The sequence below is a fragment of the Anopheles coustani genome, chromosome X, assembly GCF_943734705.1.
Source record: "Anopheles coustani chromosome X, idAnoCousDA_361_x.2, whole genome shotgun sequence".
NCBI classification, from domain to species: domain Eukaryota; kingdom Metazoa; phylum Arthropoda; class Insecta; order Diptera; family Culicidae; genus Anopheles; species Anopheles coustani.
The window spans coordinates 2,193,775-2,217,438 of record NC_071290.1 but is presented as its reverse complement, the minus strand read 5'-3'; the positions used below and the strand labels follow the sequence as shown (position 1 = coordinate 2,217,438).

The 23,664-nt window shown below is 45.2% G+C and overlaps 1 protein-coding gene and 1 pseudogene across 1 annotated transcript; one reads left to right on the top strand and one right to left on the bottom strand.

Moving 5' to 3' along the window:
• The window catches only part of LOC131268819 (ionotropic receptor 25a-like), a 92,007-nt pseudogene extending 78,799 nt beyond the window's left edge, over window positions 1-13,208 (bottom strand).
• Window positions 13,209-14,494: 1,286 nt separating this feature from the next.
• LOC131268818 (ionotropic receptor 25a-like) lies at window positions 14,495-18,006 on the top strand. Its single transcript, XM_058271098.1, has 4 exons — window positions 14,495-14,499; window positions 16,849-16,974; window positions 17,054-17,109; window positions 17,340-18,006. Exons 1-4 carry the CDS (start codon window positions 14,495-14,497, stop codon window positions 17,972-17,974), a joined length of 822 nt encoding a protein of 273 aa, XP_058127081.1. The 3' UTR covers window positions 17,975-18,006.
• The last annotated feature ends 5,658 nt before the right edge of the window (window positions 18,007-23,664 follow it).

Here is a 23,664-nt window from a genome sequence, read left to right as displayed (position 1 = left end):
TACACACGGACGGAAGCCATCGACCACCTCTACGGTAGGGTGAGAAAATTGGGTCATCCCAGGTCGGTTTAAGTCAAGTGTTTGGAAAAGCAAATAAGATGTCCTAAGATCTCCTTAAGGGTGCTGTCTATATTTTTACATCTACCAATGTCTTTATCTCTCCCATTTTTGCATATTCGTTGTATGGGTACAACATTTGGACTTTCATTGGTATATTTTATTTTTCTTCTTCCAGGCAGACCAAAAGACATACACTGAAAACTGTACAGCACATCAATCAAATACAACGCCTCGCTCAAACAGGGGAAACAGGGAAAACAGGGAAGGAAAAGCTGGGGCTGGCTAGAAGATTGTGTCGCGATTTGTTCTATCGGGGAAAGGAAATCGATGCGTTGGAAAAATGCCTAAGCATTATCCCAATACGGTCGAACTCCAGCGAACGGTCCTTATCGATTTGGCTGCCGTTTCCCCGTTTCATTTCCTCCCCCCGGTTTTTCATTGGTTTGGGGATGGTTATGCCGCTGATACTACTTTCTCTCGTGCCCGGACATCATTTCAACCATTAAAAAACTTACACTAAACCACCAGCCGAGGGAAAACAAAGAAATCTTTTCCCTCAAGTGCATGTCAGTGTGTGTATATGCTAGTGAACCTCGGTAGTTGCGTGTGTGTGTCGGTATAGGGCTGAAAAGGTGCGGGTCATCGGAAGAGGACGGGGCAAGTAAACGGAGAGAAGGAAAAAAAAAAACGTAACCCATCTCCCCTTTTGGGGGGCTATATCTCTTCATGCCACTGTGTGCGTGTTTCGAATTAAAGTTGTTTTTCTCCTATGTGTTTTACAATGCCAGAATACGGAGGGATTCGCGGAATTATGAAAAAGGTGAACATAAATGCATCTTTCGAAAACCTCCGGCGAATCAGCAAAAAAACGAAAGTAAAGAATACATAGAAACAAAGACGAAAGTAAGGAACATAAGAAAACTTTGAAGGCACAGTTCACGTTTTAAGCTACAGCATATTTTTGGACACAAACTGCAACATTGCAACAATTTGACACCACCTACTTTAACGTTCGAATAATACTTTGCTTTTCCCATATGTTGTGATTCCTTTGTTGCTTCATCTTATTTGTTTCCCATTTCTTTTAGTTTCCGTTTGGTGAATTGAGCAGGGGTTGATGCTGCGGCTGCTGGGTTTGTTAAATTTTGTTTAAATATTATTATTGATGAATTCATTTTTATTCGTACATTATTTATTTGCGTTATATTTTTCTTTTGTTTTTACCAAAAACTAGTTCGTTCGAAGATATACAAACATACTTACATTGCAAGAGAACTAGTAGCTAGGGGAAATGACAATTTGTTTCCATCTTTTAATGATGGCTACTTTTTCAAAACCTCCCACGAAAACCCTTTCCTAGCGCCCTCAAACGAGTAATGTTACGGGAGTGAAGTCGGTGAGATAACCGGCAAGAGGGTCAAAATGGAAAAAAAGAAAACGAAAGATGGCCACTGTGGAAACTTTCGTACAGATAACGTTCGCCGAAATGAGACGCGGCTGGTTCGGGGATTTCGGGCTTGATTTTTTTGTTTTGTTCGTCCGTTGGATTCCATCTTTATCGGACTCCTCGGATAGGGGGTGCGGACCGTTTGCGGGAGTGGTAAATGGTTCGTATTATTTTTACGACAGTCCGAGGACGATAGCGTGGTGCCTTTTCGATGGTTTCGATAAGTTTGAGTAACATTTTCCTGAAGGGAATTCACAGCCACACCAGTAGGCATCGGAGGACAAACATCCTCGTCGGTTTGAAGACTCGGTCACACGGGACTTTGTACTTCTCCCATCTGCTTTAAATTCCGACACCGCGAATGCAAGAACACCTCGCTTTCTCTTGGGTTTTGGTGTCTTTTGGCAAAACTTCGCTCGAGAAGTGTAACATAGCACGTTTCAATTCAGTGTTAAATGGACCAATAGTTGAATACGCCACTTTTTTAGTCTTTCACTAACAGCAAACTTCAATTAAAACTTTTCAATCCGCATATTTCTACAATTGGGGCATAGTTTTCTTCAACAGCTGAATGCCAGCAATGTGTAACGTGTTCTTCTTTTACGCATCAACCCTCTTCGGTTATTTATCTTTTACCTTTGTGTGCGTGGATAGTTTCGCACAGAGGGAGACTTCGGTCTCGCTTAACATGTTTAAAGGAAATAAGTGAATTCTACACCTCTTAAAACGATATTGTGCTATGGCCTCGTGTTTGACAAAGTGCGCGACATTCAGGTTTATTAACTTTCATTAATTTTCGATTATTTTCCCATGTGAAATTGTTTTGCAGGACAAAAGTGAAGTGAATGTCAATACTCGTAAAATTGGTGATTGAAAACGGCTCTTTATAAGATGTCCTTTTCTTCATCGTACTCCCACGATTTTATGATGGGTTTTGCCTCATGCATTGTAATTTCAGTGGAAGGAGGTTCACATTGATGAATCTTTGAATCTTCATGAATCTTCGGTTTAATTCGACAAAGATTCAGACTCCCAACTATTTTCTTTATTTCATAGTTTTCATAATTACGCTCTGAAGTTCTGAACGAAAATGCCGAAATGAAGTGAAATATGTTACAAAAAAAGCATTGACCCAGAACGCTCATAACTCTAACATGAAGAACTACCAGGGAAGTACGTGAGTTACCCGCGGTGGCAACATTCCAGCAACATACGCGATGAAATTCTGGCGGCATCTTAGCGCCTACCAATAACACAACCGTCACGAGCACAACAGAACGGAATAGCGAAGAAGAAAAGCCGAGGTTAAAATAATTGGAAGACATTGTAGCACGGATCCGGACTTGACCAGCTCGGACCGTTCTCGGGATTCACATCAGTTTCGCCGGTTATCTTGGTGCGAGGCGGAAAAGGGTTAATTATGAAAAGAGAAAAAACAGGGAAAACACTTTTTCACACAAACACACGTTCGCTGGGTCCACACATACACACAGGCTCCGACAGTGACGAACACAGTGTTTCACAGTTACTCATTTATCAATTAACCACTTTGTTGGCAGAGCGACGCCAACGTTCAAGATGGGCGACAGGTTTGGCTTTCCATAACGCACGTTTGAGTTCGCGTGTATAAACGTATTCGCGTGTGTTAAACGAAGGAGTGAGTCAAAGGGAAGATTTAATCCAATAAAACATGACTAAATTCCAGTAAAAGATAGCAAATGAGAGAACCGATTCAAGACATAAATAAAGAATGAATAAAGAAAGAAAGCCACACAGCTTTACGCAAAGTGGCAATCTTTGGAAATTGAAAAATACCCAAAAATACACACGCATGCTTGAAGAAAGACGAAGCACAGAGCAAAGCAGAGAAGATGATTACCTGCCCTATGGCTGCTCTCGGCCATTAAATTAACTACTGTTTCTTCTTCGTGGTGCGTTTTTTAACGCGATTCGCTGGTTCCGATGCTGTCTGTATATGTTTTAGTTTCATTATGTTGTCACATTCTCGTTGGCAAGATGAATACAGTTTTCAAACAATCTGAAAGTAATAAATTATATGAATTTTTTTAAGCAATAGAGAAAAAAAATAAACATTTCATAACAACTCCGAATAATGGAGGAAAGAAAATGGTGACTTTTACTTTCTTCTTTCCATTATCTTGTTTCACAATGTTATTCTCTCTATACCCAGCTTCACTCGGTTTCGTTTCCTTCTTGTATTCGGTGATTGTATATTCGGCTTTCCTATTCTTTTACGTTTTCTTAGATTCCATTTTATGCTGTAAGTTCTCCGTATGGCATTGAATGGCTTCAGACGGGTTTCATTCGTCATCCGGGGCCCATACCCGTTGTTTATCTTACGGGCTCACCTCTTGCCATCTTGGGGGTACTGCATTTTTCTGTGCTTCCCTTTCATTCATGATATTTGTTTCCACTCCTACAGCACCCCCACTAACACCATGCTCCCAACGATCCCTTTTCCTTCGGTTTTCTCTTTTCCCTCTACAAACGATGGCCGCACTTCTTCGAACGCAAGTGCACGGTGGTTGTCAGTGCATAGGTCGTCTTATTTTGAGTCACAGTCACCTGCGCCCCCAGTGGATTTTTGGCAACTTTGAGATGTTATGAGCAGAATGAAAACGCAAAATGAGTGTGGTTGTGATGCCAAGGGGCGCCCCTTTTCATCAGAACATGATTTTATTGGCATGCCTGTGCGCGAGTGTATTTGTATGCTTCCACAAAAATCTCTGGAGAAATATACAGATCATAAAAGTAATAATGCTCGGGCGGTTAAAGATGGTACGATGTAGCGAAAAGCGTGGGAAAATATTCAGGAGGGGTGAAATGCTCCCGGAATGTGTTGAGCTGAATTAGGCGAGTTAACCCTTTATACTCACTGCCGCTTTTGCTTGCGCGAACCAGCAACTCGAAGCGATTTCAGTCAAATTAGGTAACTACAACAAACAATAACAAGCAAACAAAAGGATACATATGACAAAATTCGAGTAGTTTATTTGTTAATCGTTATCGAAACAGATTGTACAAAGAAAATGTGTTAAAAACGCTTTGCTTGTTAAAAACATTAAAAACTGAATGTATGAAACAAACTTTGAAAAATGTGAAATTCACATAACATTGGCTTCAGGTTACAAATCCTAGTTCTTTTCAACTAGCGACGTTTGGGTTTCGATCATCAACAATACGTTGTTAGTTTTTTTTAATTTTACAGAGTTATTTCTAGTTTACTTACTCACTTGGCCATTATTAATTTTTCATACCGAATTGTTACGGAAATGAGCAAATCGAATAATCTGTTTTATTGCTAAAAAGGAAATAGTCAAATATATGGGAATTGGACATAAAACATGAGTTAAACTATGGGTTTGGCGTTGTACACACTATTACAAATAGAAAGTAATTAAAATAAAATGGGTGACAATAGGGAAAGTGTTTATAAGCGGGATTTAAAACATGTTTCAAAGCCCAATGCAAGTAGAGATAATAGAAACAGAGAAAAAAACTGGAAAAGTCCCAGTGGAAACAGGGAAAAATGCACATTAGCTGCAAAACCCTTCGAACCTTCAAATTCTCGTGTGCCAGTGTGCGACGTGCTTCCCGATCACGATACAATCAGGCTACCGGCATGGGAAAACAAACCCTCATCCCCCCCCTTGTCGGTCCGTTGTGGTCCGGAAGTTTGAGTAAAAAGTCACCATCGTCACTGGATCAGACAACCGGGGAGCTGGCACAAACCGGGCGGAATTGGAACGGAGTTGTTGTCAACGCAAACAAGGAAGTGGGCAAGTCAGGTGCACCCAGCGCAAAGAGAGAGCGAGAGAGAAAGAGAAGAGGAGAGGTGGGGAATGTCAGGAAACAGTGGCCAAGAATGTGATGGGGAGTTATTTCAACCCGGTTTTGCAATAATTGCATTGCCAGTTGCAGTTACTGCAGCCGGTAGTGCAGCATTTCTCGTGCTATTGTTTCCATTGTTGCTCCGACTTGTCACACCGAGGACGAAGGTAGTGGAGAAGGGGGGGGGGGGGGGGGGGGGGGGAATACACGCGGATAAATCCTTCCAGAGGATCTTATGCGTCCGGTGTAACTGGCAGTGAGTATGTCTCAAAAACCAGTTCCGTTCCGTTCTTTCGCCCTCGCTGCGGGACTAGAAGAGTTTCCCGCCTTCCTATGTCGTTGAGGAGAACCAGGGTAAGGAGTGGGAAAGGGGGAGTATTAAACAACACAGAAACGAACCGACGCATGACGCGGGATGTCATTGCTGGCCTTGCAGTCAGATGCAGTCAGTTGCAGTCAGCTTGCAATTCAGTCAGTCAGTCAGTCCGGAAAATCTCCTGCCCAAACCTCCCCCACTCCCTCTCCCTCCCCACCACAGCGATACGCAACAGTGGCGTTTTTCATGTGTGTATGTGTGTGTGTGCGAGTGAACAGAATCATTATTGCCCAGAGAACCTAGAACGCAAGGAGGAACCATCCGTCGGCTCCGGAACGGTATCTCGGGCTTAGCGAGCGTTGTCCCGCATACCCCCCGCCGGGGGACAAGACCCCCCTACCACACCCGGCATGCTATTCGGCATGCCTAACGGGGATGCTTTTGGACAGGTTTTGTCGCGGATGACTTGACGCAACTTTGACGTTTTCCGAAAACGGTACGGTTCGCCGCTCGGAAAAGGGGAGGGGGGACTTTGAAAGAAAGGTTTTGAAACCATCGGTGTGTTCTAGAGGCATCCGTCGCAATGCCCCTACTTCAAACACCACCCCTCCTCCCCCCCCAGCCATACACCTCCATGGACAATCGAAGGAAATGAAACGTAACGAAATTTAAATGCAGCAACCAAAACAACAACTGGCTACGGAAGCGCGCGGCTGATCCTTGATCCTTTCGGTAAAACCAAACCTCCACAGCGCTTGCTAGTGTATTGGTGGGACTGGAGGGAAGGTGGTGTTGGAGGCTGCGTCCAGGAAATTTGATTTATGTCAGCACAACTGTTCCTGTCAGTTTGATTAGATAGGATGTACGCGATAGATCAAATTAGTATCCATGTGTCAAGGTGTATGTGTGAGCGTCCTTTTTGCGTGCGTTCGTGCGTTCGTGTGTGTACTTGTGTGGGTTAGTGTGCGCTTGGAAGTTAGTGCATGTTTCTCATTCTTTTACATCAACCAAACCATGAGGTTTACCAGCCCTTCCAGGACTTTTTTCGCTTTTACTTCCCATTCCATCTGCATCATTCGTGTCCCCCCCCCTCCCCTCCCCTTCCCGCTCTTCGTTGACTCACATGACATTCTCATTCGCGGTGTGGCTCAAGGCCTGGGAATCGTGATTGTTTGTGTTTAGATCGGCGTACCTTTGTCCTTCGAAGGAGGGGCAGGATCCCAATGATGCTCCAATGCATGCAACACCCTCCGCTTTCGTCGCTCCTTTGCTTCTGGAGGGCGCTACCACTCCACTAGTGATGGGTAAATTCGACAAAAAAAAAACCGGAACCGCTTCCGAATGATTCCACCAATATCGGAAGCGGCTCCGTAAGGTAGGTGCAATACTCCGAGCTCGGAACCATCCGGAGCCGTCCGGAAAAGTCCGGAGCCGTCCGGAGCCGCTAGTAGACAGCCGGAGCTGTCGAAGCCGTCCGGAGCAGTTGGAGCCCTCCGGAGCCGTCCGGAGCCGTCGGAGCCGCCCGGAGTCGTCCGGAGCCGTCCGGAGTTGTCCGGAACCATCCGGAGCCGTCCGGAGCTGTCCGGAGCCGTCCGGAGCCGTTCGGAGTCGTCCGTAGCCGGTCCTAGCTGCCGACTAGGGGCTCTGGACGGCTCCGGACGGAATCGTGGGTTTTACTAAGCCGGAGTGAATCGGAGCCGGTTTAAACATGCTCGGAAGCAGTTCCGAGAACCCATCACTACCCTCCAGCTTGATGCCGATGGTGGGAAGTGGAGGCTGAAATCAGTCATGACCAATGCAACGACAACAATTTCAACCACTAACACCTAACACCGTTCCCTCCGAGCACCTTGCCCTTCGACCACCGCGTCCAACCCTCCGCACTGATAGCTTTTCCCCAAGCCGCTTTGGTAAATCTGCAAGCCAAACAGAATCATCCCGGTGTCCGTTTTTCGAGCCCGAGGGGCGACACCTGCACCGGCTGTACTCATGTCCTGCCATGATAGGATATTTCATATTCCGGGAGCTGTTATGCGTGGGGGGGAGGAGGCATTGGCATTGCAACACAACAGAAGGTGTGCGTTGCTAAAAGGACAACGTCAACCCGAAACACGGTAGCACCTTATTGTCAGCAATTATGGGCTACCCGCTCACCCGCCTGTCGATGTCCTTTCCGCCAACAACAAGGGCTGTTGGTTGTGTTTCTCGTTTTGAGTGTACCGGACACCCCCTCACCTAACCCCAGCTTCTCCCGTCGCTTAACGCTTTCGATACACGATCATTCTTTCCTCATCCTTCGCAAAGGAGATTTATTGGTACGTTTGCATGGTATTAGAGACGAGGAGGGGATGTGGGGGGGGATGCAGCGAGAAGACAAAATAGGCATGTTCGTACTTCACTCACACACAACCTTAGGGAACCATAGACAACAATTTAGCAAACGTTTGCAGAAGCGGCCGTCTTTCCATCGACGGAACCGACGCGACGGCTTTCACCTTTTTGGCGGAGGATAGGGTTCGCAAAAGGACGGGTGTCAGTTCGTGTTTCGGTTTGGTACACTACCCACCCTCGAGCCGATACCCATATCCCGCCTCCCCCCTGTTTCACTCAAGCAACATTTCTCCTGACCATGGCTTTTGATTGATTGCTCTCGCTCTAATACTTCAGCATCCAGAGTTGGTATCGCCCTTCCGGGTCCCCCGTGCTTTATGTGATGTTTTATGGTTTGTTTCTAAAGGTACGTTCCTTCAAATCAATTCAGTTGTTAATCCCGCATCGGTCAGATATCTTCTTAAAATCGACGGATGCTAGTAACGTTCATCTGAGAGATGATAATAAAAATATTTTATTTTATTTTTAAATATTATTTGATTAATTGGTCTACAACTAGTTTCATTACAAAGTACACTCCTGTTTTCATTTTAGAGGATTCAGTGATTGTTTTCCTCCGTGATTCTAATGATTTTGTTTACCTGAAATTAACGAACGATCCGAAAATGATTCAATGGCTCCTCACTTTTAAACGAAAAAGGCGCTCGTATAAATATAAGCTTAACATTAATCGTCAAATAATTATGTGTTTTTTATAAAAGCCATGTAATAATATAATAATAAACATCACAAATTTTTCTTTAAACCAAGTTTATTAACTTTAAAAACAATATAAAAGTCGATATTAGTTTCATAATAATTTAACATGTTCTTCTTACTGAAAATGAATTCCTTTGTCGACTTCTTATTACATTATCCGAAAAGTATTTTTTTTTGGCGCAAAAAAAAATTCGCACAAAGTTTTACATTTCAGGTCAACAATCGGTGCAAATTTTTGCTCCTGCTACCTCCTGAAAATCCTGGCTCGACAGGGTCATTGTGTTTCTTTGTCTTCTCCTCTGAAACTGATAACGATACAAAACCCTACAAGCTACTTTTCTTACCTTTTCTCTAAACAAATATGTAGGAATAACTGATGGAAATGCGGAGCGGAAATAAAGGGGGAAAAACGAAGGAAAAATAACAACTTTAGTCGCATTTTCCTTCCCCGAGCTTCGAGCTAGTATTCAATAATTCTTACTTCTTTGAAAGTGAACTACGCGTGCGCGTTGCACAAAAGTGTTACAAGCTGGAAACGATTGAATGTTCCGGGTGATACATCCACCTCCCTTTAACAATATACACTGCTTTATCGTTTTTCGTTAGCTTTTATGTTGTTTGAAGATTTTTCGAACCGGTTAACAGCTCCTTTTTCAAACTGCTTTCCCCGCAGCGATAGTCAACATGTTTACTATCTGGCTGTCACTACCGACCTCGTGCTGGCGCGTCATTCCTTGCATCCTCGAGGATCCTTATCGGCTGGTCCCCTGGTAAGATTGCATCCTCGTTACTAACTTTTACAATTCCTTTCCTTGTAGGCTGCAGAGTTGCAGAACTGTCCCTCGAAGGCGATCGGAGGCTTCCTTCCGCAGGCGGATACTAATGTCAGCAGGATCAGTGACCGCTGGAACCATGGCCCGATGGGAATGCGTCTGCGTAGATTGAATGCTTCACCGATAACGCTGAGGAACAACTGGTTTATTAGCATCAATATAAGGATCCGTAAGATGCAGTTCTTTTCTAAGTATGTGACCGTATGTTTCCATCAAGCCATGGGATACCAATCTCAAAGCGGTTATCTGTCTCTATTGTTTCCTCTTCCAGCATTCCAGGCAGCTTCGAGTGAGTAGTGTGTTTGTGCGGCGGTAGAAGACAAGGATACACAAGGTCCATCTTAGCCTTGTCGTCTTCGTACCAATCGGTTGGTTGGCCTTTCCCTCTTAGGCCAACATTGCTTGCCCCGATGTGCAGTTGTCCGCTCCGATCAACACCTGAGGTTTAACGCCAGCGGAGGAGTCGGCTTTCGCTCCCGTAATGTGTTCGTATCGCTTGGACAGTGATACCGAGTTTCTTCAATAGTTTATATGGCGCTTACTTATCGTCAAAGGCGCCGGGAAGTGTACGTGCTAAGCGGACTGATCCGGTCTCCTTGCGTTTCTGGTTACCGGTCCAGCTAATACACAGGGGTCGCGGAACTCGACTTAACCCCAGCTCTTCGGCCAGGTCGTGTTCGATGGAGCCGTTTGCCATTTGTTTTGCGGCCCCTCAGCTCGTTTGCAAACCTTCGACGCGCTGCGACACCATTTGTGTGTGTTTATGTGAGTATTATTTTATTGTTCAAACAGATTTATTCTTTTCTTGGCCACAAGAGTTGAAGCTACAAAAGTGTTACTACTGTGTAGACATACATTCACTAACAAACTGCCAACCTCTCGAGACCAAATCCAAATAACACTGCACAAGCATCAACAAACTTTCTTTCAACCAGCGGTTATCTACCCAGTTCCAGTTACATTAAAAAGCATACACGTTATCCAAATCAATTGAAATCCATCCACGCTAGGCTAGGCAATGATCCTTAACAACTTTCCCTAAGCTTGGGGTCACAACTCCGACGAGGAAGCAAAGGGGAATCACCAAGCCATACTCCAAGTAAAGTTTTTATTTAATTACCTATATTACACAAGGATTTGCTCCGTTAGTGCCTCAAAGTGAATGTGAAATCAGCTTTTCAAACAAGCCACACAACAATATAAGATGTTAGTAGAAGGATATCCTTGAGTTTACTATACCCTAAGTTCGGGTATATTTAATGAGATGCTTTGGAGAAATATTATTGTAAAACAATCCAAAAGCTGAGATTACATTGTTAGTTTCACAGCTACTTGTAGTATCGTTCGATCCTATTTATATCTAACGAAAACACCACCAAAATGTAACAGCGATTGCAACATTGTCCGTCCTAGTGTGATAACGGTTTGATTTGAACACCTGTCACTACGCCATCTCACCTCTCACTAAGCTCTCTCACCTCTCACTACGCCATCTCACCTATCACTAAGCCTTCTCACCTGTCACTAAGCCTTCTCACCTGTCACCGCTACTCTGTCAAAGTGACTTCCTCTGAAACCATGTGCTTTTACTAACCTACAAAGCTACTAACTTCTCACGTAAGTTTTACGTTCTTTTTATGTCTATCACGGCATTTTTACTTGCCGGAAGAACGTTATTGCCCCCTACCGTGTCCTGTTCATCAAATATTAAGGTATGTTACAAAAATACCCCAAGAGACCTACATGATTGAGTACACCTAACCTTCCTCCACGTAATCCTCGCTCGATCTTCCTTTTCTTGGCATTCTTAGATGGTTCTGGCCCGCTCTTTGCTCCGATAGCACCTTTGGACATCGCCGAACAGCGTGATCATGGCCAGCGCTAGCCCGACCAGCGTCCAGATGAACACCCCACCGAGGCTCTCCGCATCGGGAAAGTCCGCATCGAGCCGCTCGTTTACTCGCCGGAAGCCGTCCGCCGCACTCGCCACCAGCTCGGCCGACTCGATGACGGTGAGAATGTTGATGTTCCGCTCCTTGATCAGATAGTCCCAGAACTGCGCCGGCTCGTTGCCGCTCGAGAGCATCAGATTGCGCCACATCTGGTACAGCACGTCCTCGTTGTTCTTCATGTTGCGTAAGTATTCATGTGTGTCCGAGTTCTGCACGACCGTGTACTTGATGCGGTTCTGGCGCGACAGTTGCTCAAGGGACTGGACCGGTGTTTGCATGCGCTCCACCAGAGTTCGCCCGGAGAGTGCCTTCGAAGCTTCATCACCACGCAGAATCTCGTACTTGATCTCGGCCGAATCGTGGATGAAGGCAAAGAGACGCTCGTGTACCCGCCGGAAGCCGTCCGCCGCACTCGATGGCGGCGAGAATGCTGATGTACTGCTCCTTGATCAGATAGTCCCAGAACTGCGCCGGATCGTTGCCGCTCGAGAGCGTCAGATTGCACCACATCTGGTAAAGCACGTCCTCGGCGTTCTTCATGTTCTGGAAGTAGTCATGTCAAGGGACTGGTCGAGGTCAACGCGAACCAGCAGCTTTCCTTCATCGTAAAGTCCGTGCATGTGGGAAAGTCAGTGGAGTAATCGGAAACGAACACAGTGGAGGAGTTACAATATCTTAGGGAACCTGATCTCTTGCCGACACTCGTACGGATAGGCGGCCTTGTTGTTTCTTGCACTGTAGGGCGAAAACTTGTCCAGCAAACCGATGCGAAAGCGAGCCCCACAACTACAACCAGTGGTCCATACAATTAGACGTACTTGCTGATGTGTTGCCGGTGATCACAGGATATCAATCTGGCCGATACCGATCGGTTTATGGCTGGCCGGAAAGTCCATGCAGATCAGCAGCTAGGATCCTTTGCAATAGGCCACAAATTTGACCGCCCAGATCTGGACCACCTTCAAGCGGAGAGCGTCGTCAAAGAGAAACAGCGGCAGCAACACGTCCTTGGTGCCCTTCACAAACGCTCCGCTGCGTGGCAAGCGAAACCGCCAGGCTCTTGACGTCGTCCGTGTGACAAAGTTCGCTGGATCCAAATAGTTACTTCAATCATCCTCGCCTCCTTCCGATCAACCTTCACTTCCTGAGTGCATGATGACAGACCGGTTGTTCTGTGACCTCTCCAATCTTCGATTTCCAGAGTGTGAACACCCCACCGAGGCTCTCCAGCGTGGTGCCCTCGCTGTCGTCCGTGTTCGGGCACTGGCCGCGCCCCGAGTTATTCCAGAACTTCGCCGTGAGTGACTCGAAGAAGTGCTCCTTCTGAAGCTCCAGTATGAAGTAGCTCTGATCTTCCTGCAGATGGCTGCCCTGCTATCCCGTACGGTTGCTCGGCAAACACCTCGCCCACCTCGGTGAAGTTGCAGTTGCGCAGAATCTCGTACTTGATTTCGGCCGAATCGTGGATGAAGGCAAAGTCCGCATCGAGACGCTCGTTCACTAGCCGGAAGCCGTCCGCCGCACTCGATGGCGGCGAGAATGTTGATGTACTGCTCCTTGATCAGATAGTCCCAGAACTGCGCCTGATCGTTGCCGCTCGAGAGCGTCAGATTGCGCCACATCTGGTAAAGCACGTCCTCGGCGTTCTTCATGTTCCGGAAGTAGTCATGTCAAGGGACTGGACGAGGTCAACGCGAACCAGCAGCTTTCCTTCAGTGCGTACTGTAGGGCGAGAACTTGTCCAGCAAACCGATGCGAAAGCGAGCCCCACAACTACAGCCAGTGGTCCATACAATTAGACGTACTTGCTGATGTGTTGCCGGTGATCACAGGATATCAATCTGGCCGATACCGATCGGTTTATGGCTGGCCGGAAAGTCCATGCAGATCAGCAGCTGGGATCCTTTGCGATGGTCCACAAATTTGACCGCTCGGATCTGGACCACCTTCAAGCGGAGAGCGTCGTCAATGAGAAACAACGGCAGCAACTCGTCCTTGGTTTGGTGCCCGTTACAAACGCTCCGCTGCGTGGCAAGCGAAACCACCAGGCTGTTAACGTCGTCCGTGTGACTAAGTTTGCTGGACTTAAATAGTTACTTCAATCATCCTCGCCTCCTTCCGATCAACCTCCACTTCCTGAGTGCATGATGACAGACCGGTTTTTCTGTGACCTCTCCAACAGAGCCCCGTTGATCCCGCGCCTCTTCTCGGTCTTCAGGAGGCCAAAGATTCCTTAGAAAACTAGCTATTTTCCTTCCGAAATGTGTGGTCGCAAACTTCCGGATTAGCTTTTGGTGCTACTCGTGTGTTAGTTCAGTGTAGACGACGTAAGATGTTGTCGGGAAGGCATACCAATGTCCTTTCCATCCCCGGTGTCCTCCAAACAGCCAAGGGTGACTTGCGAGTGCGACGTTGGTGAGGTAAAACACGTCGAAATTCGGCACGGCACGTGTGCAAACGTTTTACGTACGATTATTACCGCGCGCGGTCAAAACCAACTGTTTTAGAATAATAAAGTTACTTGTCCTTGCTTTACTCTTTGCGAAAGAAAAGAAAACAGCTATCAGCTTCGTTTGCATGTCGTTTCCTGTGAGTAAAGTGTAGTTTAAGTGTGTTGCGAGTAAATTAACGGGTTCCAATTGTATTTAGACATGTTCTATTGCGAATTTTAGTACTGTAAGAACTGCATTTTGTACGTGCGGACAAGAACATGCAGTTTTACTAGTTGTTTAAAAACAAATGTTATCAAAACCGATTATATAGGCCATAAGAAGACCAATTACAAGGTTGTAGAGGCTAACTGCAGTTGTTATTCCACATTTTTGTATGTTTACACACTCGTTTCTGATTTGAAGAATAAATAAAGTCTTAAATAAGGTTATACTAAAGAATTTTAACCCTTTTTGTCGACTTTTTATTGCGTATTATCCGAAAATAACTGGAAATGAGGTAAGTAAAACAACTTTTAATCACCTTAAAAAGAGTTATTTTAAAGTAAGTTAAATAACTTTTAATTAAACTAAAATATTACCACAAATTTCAGGCTTTTTTTCCGACAAAATCCTGAAAAAATCAGATTTTTTGGTCCAAAATTGCATTTTTTAGCGCGAAAACCGTCTCTCCGGTTCAATTGACAACTGTCAGCTGACAGCTGTCACCTGTCAACCGCTTCGGATAACCGGTCAACCGTTTCGGCCGAACCGCCAACTGTCACCTGTTTCCCGCCAACCGGTTCGGCCGAACCGGTTTAAATTTTGTGCTACCTCCTACGAAACTGGTAATCCTTCGCTCCTGTTACTTTTCGGCCAAAAAGCCGGTTTTTGACGGTTTTTGGGGCCCAAACCCGAGCGGGCCCGACAATTTTCGACCTGAAAATTTCAACTTTTGTAACAGGAGCGCAGGATTTTCAGGAGGTAGCAGGAGCAAAATTTTTATCGATTTTTCGACCTAGCCTGGTACTTTTGGGCCGGGTTTTGAGGATGAAAAATTCAACTTTTTTAACCAAAAGTGATGTGACTAACTCATTCTTTTCGGATAAAATGCAATATTTTCGGATAATTTGAAGCTTTTGTTACTTTTTTCGGATAAAATTGCTATGTTTTCGGATAATTAAAAACTTTTCAACTTACCTAAATAAATCTCCCACATCACCAGGCTAGGTCGAAAAATCGATAAAAATTTTGCTCCTGCTACCTCCTGAAAATCCTGCGCTCCTGTTACAAAAGTTGAAATTTTCAGGTCGAAAATTGTCGGGCCCGCTCGGGTTTGGGCCCCAAAAACCGTCAAAAACCGGCTTTTTGGCCGAAAAGTAACAGGAGCGAAGGATTACCAGTTTCGTAGGAGGTAGCACAAAATTTAAACCGGTTCGGCCGAACCGGTTGGCGGGAAACAGGTGACAGTTGGCGGTTCGGCCGAAACGGTTGACCGGTTATCCGAAGCGGTTGACAGGTGACAGCTGTCAGCTGACAGTTGTCAATTGAACCGGAGAGACGGTTTTCGCGCTAAAAAATGCAATTTTGGACCAAAAAATCTGATTTTTTCAGGATTTTGTCGGAAAAAAAGCCTGAAATTTGTGGTAATATTTTAGTTTAATTAAAAGTTATTTAACTTACTTCAAAATAACTCTTTTTAAGGTGATTAAAAGTTGTTTTACTTACCAAAATAACTCTTTTCGGATAATTTAAAGCTTACTTACCTCATTTCCAGATATTTTCGGATAATACGCAATAAAAAGTCGACAAAAAGGGTTAAAATTCTTTAGTATAACCTTATTTAAGACTTTATTTATTCTTCAAATCAGAAACGAGCGTGTAAACATACAAAAATGTGGAATAACAACTGCAGTTAGCCTCTACAACCTTGTAATTGGTCTTCTTATGGCCTATATAATCGGTTTTGATAACATTTGTTTTTAAACAACTAGTAAAACTGCATGTTCTTGTCCGCACGTACAAAATGCAGTTCTTACAGTACTAAAATTCGCAATAGAACATGTCTAAATACAATTAGAACCCGTTAATTTACTCGCAACACACTTAAACTACACTTTACTCACAGGAAACGACATGCAAACGAAGCTGATAGCTGTTTTCTTTTCTTTCGCAAAGAGTAAAGCAAGGACAAGTAACTTTATTATTCTAAAACAGTTGGTTTTGACCGCGCGCTGTAATAATCGTACGTAAAACGTTTGCACACGCGCAGTGCCGAATTTCGACGTGTTTTACCTCACCAACGTCGCACTCGCAAGTCACCCTTGGCTGTTTGGAGGACACCGGGGATCGAAAGGACATTGGTATCCCTTCCCGACACAATCTTACGTCGTCTACACTGAACTAACACACGCGTAGCACCACAAGCTAATCCGGAAGTTTGCGACCACACATTTCGGAAGGAAAATAGCTAGTTTTCTAAGGAATCTTTGGCCTCCTGAAGACCGAGCAGAGGCGCGGGATCAACGGGGCTCTGTTGGAGAGGTCACAGAACAACCGGTCTGTCATCATGCACTCAGGAAGTGGAGGTTGATCGGAAGGAGGCGAGGATGATTGAAGTAACTATTTAGGTCTAGCAAACTTAGTCACACGGACGACGTTAAGAGCCTGGTGGTTTCGCTTTCCACGCAGCGGAGCGTTTGTGACGGGCACCAAGGACGAGTTGCTGCCGTTGTTTCTCATTGACGACGCTCTCCGCTTGAAGGTGGTCCAGATCCGGGCGGTCACATTTGTAGCCCATCGCAAAGGATTCCAGCTGTTGATCTGCATCTACTTTCCGGCTAGCCATAAACCGATCGGTATCGGCCAGATTGATATCCTGCGATCACCGGCAACGCATCAGTAGTTGTGGGGCTCGCTTTCGCATCGGTTTGCTGGACAAGTTCTCGCCCTACAGTGCAAGAAACAACAAGGCCGCCTATCCGTACGAGTGTCGGTAAGAGATCAGGTTCCCTAAGATGTAACTCCTCCACTGTGTTCGTTTCCGATTACTCCACTGAATTTCCCACACGCAGGAACTTTACGATGAAGGAAAGCTGCTGGTTCGCGTTGACCTCATCCAGTCCCTTGACATGACTACTTCCGGAACATGAAGAACGCCGAGGACGTGCTGTACCAGATGTGGCGCAATCTGACGCTCTCGAGCGGCAACGATCCGGCGCAGTTCTGGGACTATCTGATCAAGGAGCAGTACATCAGCATTCTCGCCGCCATCGAGTGCGGCGGACGGCTTCCGGCGGGTACACGAGCGTCTCTTTGCCTTCATCCACGATTCGGCCGAGATCAAGTACGAGATTCTGCGTGGTGATGAAGCTTCGAAGGCACTCTCCGGGCGAACTCTGGTCGCTGCCTACTGGCTGTTCGTGGTGTTCCTGCTCGCGACGTTTACCGTAAACCTGGCCGCGTTCCTCACGGTGGAGCGCATGCAAACACCGGTCCAGTCCCTTGAGCAACTGTCGCGCCAGAACCGCATCAAGTACACGGTCGTGCAGAACTCGGACACACATGAATACTTACGCAACATGAAGAACGACGAGGACGTGCTGTACCAGATGTGGCGCAATCTGACGCTCTCGAGCGGCAACGAGCCGGCGCAGTTCTGGGACTATCTGATCAAGGAGCGGAACATCAACATTCTCACCGTCATCGAGTCGGCCGAGCCGGTGGCGAGTGCGGCGGACGGCTTCCGGCGAGTAAACGAGCGGCTCGATGCGGACTTTCCCGATGCGGAGAGCCTCGGTGGGGTGTTCATCTGGACGCTGGTCGGGCTGGCGCTGGCCATGATCACGCTGTTCGGCGATGTCCAAAGGTGCTATCGGCGCAAAGAGCGGGCCAGAACCATCTTAGAATGCCAAGAAAAGGAAGATCGAGCGAGGATTAGGTGTAGGAAGGTTAGGTGTACTCAATCATGTAGGTCTCTTGGGGTATTTTTGTAACATACCTTAATATTTAATGAACAGGACACGGTAGGGGGCAATAACGTTCTTCCGGCAAGTAAAAATGCCGTGATAGACATTAAAAGAAAGTAAAACTTACGTGAGAAGTTAGTAGCTTTGTAGGTTAGTAAAAGCACATGGTTTCAGAGGAAGTCACTTTGACAGAGTGGCGGTGACAAGTGAGAAGGCTTAGTGACAGGTGAGATGGCGTAGTGAAAGGTGAGATGGCGTAGTGATAGGTGAGAGGGCTTAGTGACAGGTGAGATGGCGTAGTGACAGGTGTTCAAATCAAACCGTTATCACACTAGGACGGACAATGTTGCAATCGCTGTTACATTTTGGTGGTGTTTTCGTTAGATATAAATAGGATCGAACGATACTACAAGTAGCTGTGAAAGTAACAATGTAAACTCAGCTTTTGGATTGTTTTACAATAATATTTCTCCAAAGCATCTCATTAAGTATACCCGAACTTAGGGTATAGTAAACTCAAGGATATTTTTATCCTTCTACTAACATCTTATATTGTTGTGTGGCTTGTTTGAAAAGCTGATTTCACATTCACTTTGAGGCACTAACGGAGCAAATCCTTGTGTAATATAGGTTATTAAATGAAAACTTTACTTGGAGTATGGCTTGGTGATTCCCCTTTGCTTCCTCGTCGGAGTTGTGACCCCAAGCTTAGGGAAAGTTGTTAAGGATCATTGCCTAGCCTAGCGTGGATGGATTTCAATTGATTTGGATAACGTGTATGCTTTTTAATGTAACTGGAACTGTGTAGATAACCGCTGGTTGAAAGAAAGTTTGTTGATGCTTGTGCAGTGTTATTTGGATTTGGTCTCGAGAGGTTGGCAGTTTGTTAGTGAATGTATGTCTACACAGTAGTAAAACTTTTGTAGCTTCAACTCTTGTGGCCAAGAAAAGAATAAATCTGTTTGAACAATAAAATAATACTCACATAAACACACACAAATGGTGTCGCAGCGCGTCGAAGGTTTGCAAACGAGCTGAGGGGCCGCAAAACAAATGGCAAACGGCTCCATCGAACACGACCTGGCCGAAGAGCTGGGGTTAAGTCGAGTTCCGCGACCCCTGTGTATTAGCTGGACCGGTAACCAGAAACGCAAGGAGACCGGATCAGTCCGCTTAGCACGTACACTTCCTGGCGCCTTTGACGATAAGTAAGCGCGATAAAGACTATTGAAGAAATTCGGTATCACTGTCCAAGCGATACGAACACATTACGGGAGCGAAAGCCGACTCCTCCGCTGGCGTTAAACCTCAGGTGTTGATCGGAGCGGACAACTGCACATCGGGGCAAGCAATGTTGGCCTAAGAGGGAAAGGCCAACCAACCGATTGGTACGAAGACGACAAGGCTAAGATGGACCTTGTGTATCCTTGTCTTCTACCGCCGCACAAACACACTACTCACTCGAAGCTGCCTGGAATGCTGGAAGAGGAAACAATAGAGACAGATAACCGCTTTGAGATTGGTATCCCATGGCTTGATGGAAACATACGGTCACATACTTAGAAAAGAACTGCATCTTACGGATCCTTATATTGATGCTAATAAACCAGTTGTTCCTCAGCGTTATCGGTGAAGCATTCAATCTACGCAGACGCATTCCCATCGGGCCATGGTTCCAGCGGTCACTGATCCTGCTGACATTAGTATCCGCCTGCGGAAGGAAGCCTCCGATCGCCTTCGAGGGACAGTTCTGCAACTCTGCAGCCTACAAGGAAAGGAATTGTAAAAGTTAGTAACGAGGATGCAATCTTACCAGGGGACCAGCCGATAAGGATCCTCGAGGATGCAAGGAATGACGCGCCAGCACGAGGTCGGTAGTGACAGCCAGATAGTAAACATGTTGACTATCGCTGCGGGGAAAGCAGTTTGAAAAAGGAGCTGTTAACCGGTTCGAAAAATCTTCAAACAACATAAAAGCTAACGAAAAACGATAAAGCAGTGTATATTGTTAAACGGGAGGTGGATGTATCACCCGGAACATTCAATCGTTTCCAGCTTGTAACGCTTTTTGTGCAACGCGCACGCGTAGTTCACTTTCAAAGAAGTAAGAATTATTGAATACTAGCTCGAAGCTCGGGGAGGGAAAATGCGACTAAAGTGTTTATTTTTCCTCCGTTTGTTCCCTTTATTTCCGCTCCGCATTTCCATCAGTTATTCCTACATATTTGTTTAGAGAAAAGGTAAGAAAAGTAGCTTGTAGGGTTTCGTATCGTTATCAGTTTTAGAGGAGAAGACAAAGAAACATAATATAGTAGTAGGTTGTAGAAGTTGCTAAAAACATATCCTTAGGGAGCCTCACTCTATTTGTTAACGGTTTAAACACAATTCTAAGTATTGTTTTAAGCATCAAATGTCATCAAAAACGAGTGTACTGATAAAATCAATTAGAAAATCAGTTAGAGGGATGAAAAGTCTGTTAGCCATGCCGGGATTGACTTTGAGGTCCAGCTGTTGTTAAAAATGCAGGTTTTGAAATTTACTTTAAACTCTTGATAGGGGATAAAAAGAACGAGGGGAAATAAATGCTGGCTTGCAACGGTGCACAAGTGTCTCTTTTGGGTGCTCTCTGTTTGAACCTCATTTATATCAGCTGCATCATTGCTCCTGTCACGCGGATGGGCTTTGCGAAGAAAGTGTGATTTCAAGCCGAAATGCTCAATCAAGCGGGGAACTACACGGAACGGTGCACAAAATGGCGGCTGGCGGGGGCGCAGGATATGCAGGGATGCAGGGTAGGAAGGAATGTGACAGGCAGAATTTAAAATCCATCAACCAAAAGGCTAACAAAATTGACCAACTGATCCCGCGCCGAAAGGAAAGGCGCGGCCGGGGATGGGAAAACAAATGGTGGAAACTCGGGCGGACAGGCAAATGGATGGGTGGAAAACGCGTAGCTTGGTGTTAGAAAAGGGTTTCGATGGGAGCACGCGGGTGTAGGTGGAATGATGAACAGGGGGCAATTTGTTAAAATTTGTCTAATTAAGTGGAAAGAAAATTGTGGCGTAAAACGGCGTTTCGTGTGCCGTTTTTTTTTGTTTTTATTTTGTCACTGGGGTGTGTGGTGTGTTTTTTTTTCTTCGCGCTCATTTGTCTGCCTTTTCCCAAACCGTTTACTGCCCCTCCTTTAGCTGCCAGTTTCCACCATTTGTGACGGGCGACTTTCGCCTCGCCATGGCTCCTTGACTTATGATTACCATTCTTCTTTTACGTTTTTTTTCAATTATTTTTTCCATTGCTTCTTCCGCACGCGTTCCATTGTTTTCTTGGTAAGGCGAGCCCAGTCATTTCACTCTAATCACCATTACCAACTCCACCAGGGGTTTTTCAAACGTTCGTCTCGCCTTTTCCTCGGTCTCTCTTCGCTGTCAAGAAAGAGTTGGCTGCAGCGCTAAAACGAAGAAACCCCAAAATGGGGGTATTTCAACGTTTCTACGGGGTGGGTGAGTTGGGAAACAAAATTTTGTACCATTTGTTTAGAGATTTTTTTTACACTTCTGTTTTACTAAAAAAAATACCGAAATAGCAGTGTAACGATTTATGATCGCAGGAGAGAAGGTAAGGTGAGTTAGGAAGAATATTTTACTACACGTAAACGGATTAGAATAAAGTTATGCATTGTTTGTTTTGGTCCCAAGGTTTTCCTTTTTCTTTGATTCACAGTGGATTTTTTTAAAAGATGTTCTCCTGTGCTTAACATGTCTTAGCTGCCTTTTCTACCAATAAATAAAACTAGTCATTAAGAAAACCAGTACATTTAGTGTGCTATGAATTGGCACAAATACATTTTTTTAACTAAATTAAGCCATTTAAAAAGTAAGTAATGATTCTTTGATGCAATTGAACTAAAAAAGTGCAATCGAGTGCCTCAACATGTTAGTTAATGAATACGAATGCTATGAGGAACAGCAAGTGGAATCGCATACGGAGTCGATTAATTTTAACGATGATTTAAAGAGTACGATCAACAATTTTCATGGTCGTTACTTCTAATTCATTTGAATTGACAAATGAATCGACTATTAAGACTATTTTTCTGCTGCAATTTCATGAAACTTTGATCTGAAAAATATTAGAAAAAGAAATGAAAAACAATTCCGAAAGCGTACGGTTGATTTCAAATTGAAAATGTAGTTTCCTCGCTGGTGACGAAACCTTCTCATTTGCAAGCGGCCTAAAAAAAGACTTTAAATTGAACCAAGCCACTGCAATCGATTGCATGAATCTTCACCGTCAGCAGGTGTCTTCCCTGTCTTCGGGGTGTTGTTATGTGAAGTATGTTGCGACGATGAAAAGGACCGTCCGAATGAGAAAAAAAACCCCAGACAAAAAAAAAAAACAATCGCTTGTGAAAACTGGTCACCTCAAACCTGCAAGCCAGAGAACGAAAAAAAAAACAAGAATCGTCGCACACGCTCGAAGAACACCAGGTTGTTGGGATTAAAAAGGGGTAATAACACGGCTTAGACTGCCAACAACGGCACGCTGTCGCGACCGTTGAGTTTTGAACCTGAAAATTAAATTAAGTGAAATGATTTAATGGCCCACCTTGGGCCAGGGTGTCGGGGCGCATTTATCGCACAATCTATCGAGCGGAACGCACCCCGTTGGCCCTTGGGTGTCAACTCACCGCCGCCAACCGCCACCTGGCCCCTCGCCGAGGTCGCAAAAAGGCAGCACCGGCAAGCGAACGATCGCGTCCCGTTTGACTGACGAGTGACACATAAATTGTCACCTATTTTCAGATCTCATCCCCGGCCACCCGCCCATCCCCCGGTGGTCATAAAACCTCGTCCCATCTCCCTCGAAAAAAAAAAGCCGCCGTATGCACATATGGCCCGACACCTCAGCGGCCTGAAATACCTTTCACTACAATCTAGCTAAAATTGTCTCTAATTCCGTCGCTGCTTGCCTTACCTTGCGACACGTCTCAGTGGCCGATATGAAAAGCCGGTGCAATTGTCGCGATCTACCGGTGGAAAACCCTCCCCCCCGTCGTCGTCGTCGCCAGGGAAAACACGCAGCGTCACACGAGGTGTAAAAACATAACAGATGCGGAAAAAACGAAAGCAAAATCGAAAGAAAAACCCCTCGCACCACCGCACAAGGTAGAACGGAACGGAACCGAACATTGTAGTGACACGAAAAGGGGAAAACTTCTTGTACCAAGCGGAATGTTTCCGTACAGTAATTTGCTATTTTCAGTGTGTTCAGCTCCGCAGAGGAGAGAGTTTTCTCAAAACTCCTTTGCCGCATGCATTCTTTTCCTTTTTCTTAGCCTTCGGAAAGCGTTAAGGAACGCAGTGATGCTTAACCGTGGGTACTTTTATGCTCCTGTTGCGGTTTCCGTTGCGCGAAATTGGATGGTTTATGGATTTCTTTATTTTCGTCCCTCAGCACGAGGAGTAAAACTAACATTTCGCACGTAAAAAGTTCATAACTAGGAGTTGGCTCTTCTGACCACCTTTTTGAGAGCAGTATACATACAATCTGACTAGAGTTGACCGCATATAGATCATTATAAATTAATGATGGCATACTTAACACCGGCTAAATAGCTGCCTAGAAAAGATAAATTCTTACACAAATCGTAAAAACCAGTTTGAAAATAATGAAAAACTTGCCCGCCGAACTTGGTGACGTTTGAAACGAAGTTACAA

Excerpts from the sequence above, each read along its gene's own strand:
- LOC131268818 (XM_058271098.1), top strand. Across the intron at positions 16,975-17,053 it reads GCCTATCCGTACGAGTGTCG|GAACTTTACGATGAAGGAAA; the intron begins GTAAGAGATCAG and ends TCCCACACGCAG. Across the intron at positions 17,110-17,339 it reads GACCTCATCCAGTCCCTTGA|GTGGTGATGAAGCTTCGAAG; the intron begins CATGACTACTTC and ends ACGAGATTCTGC.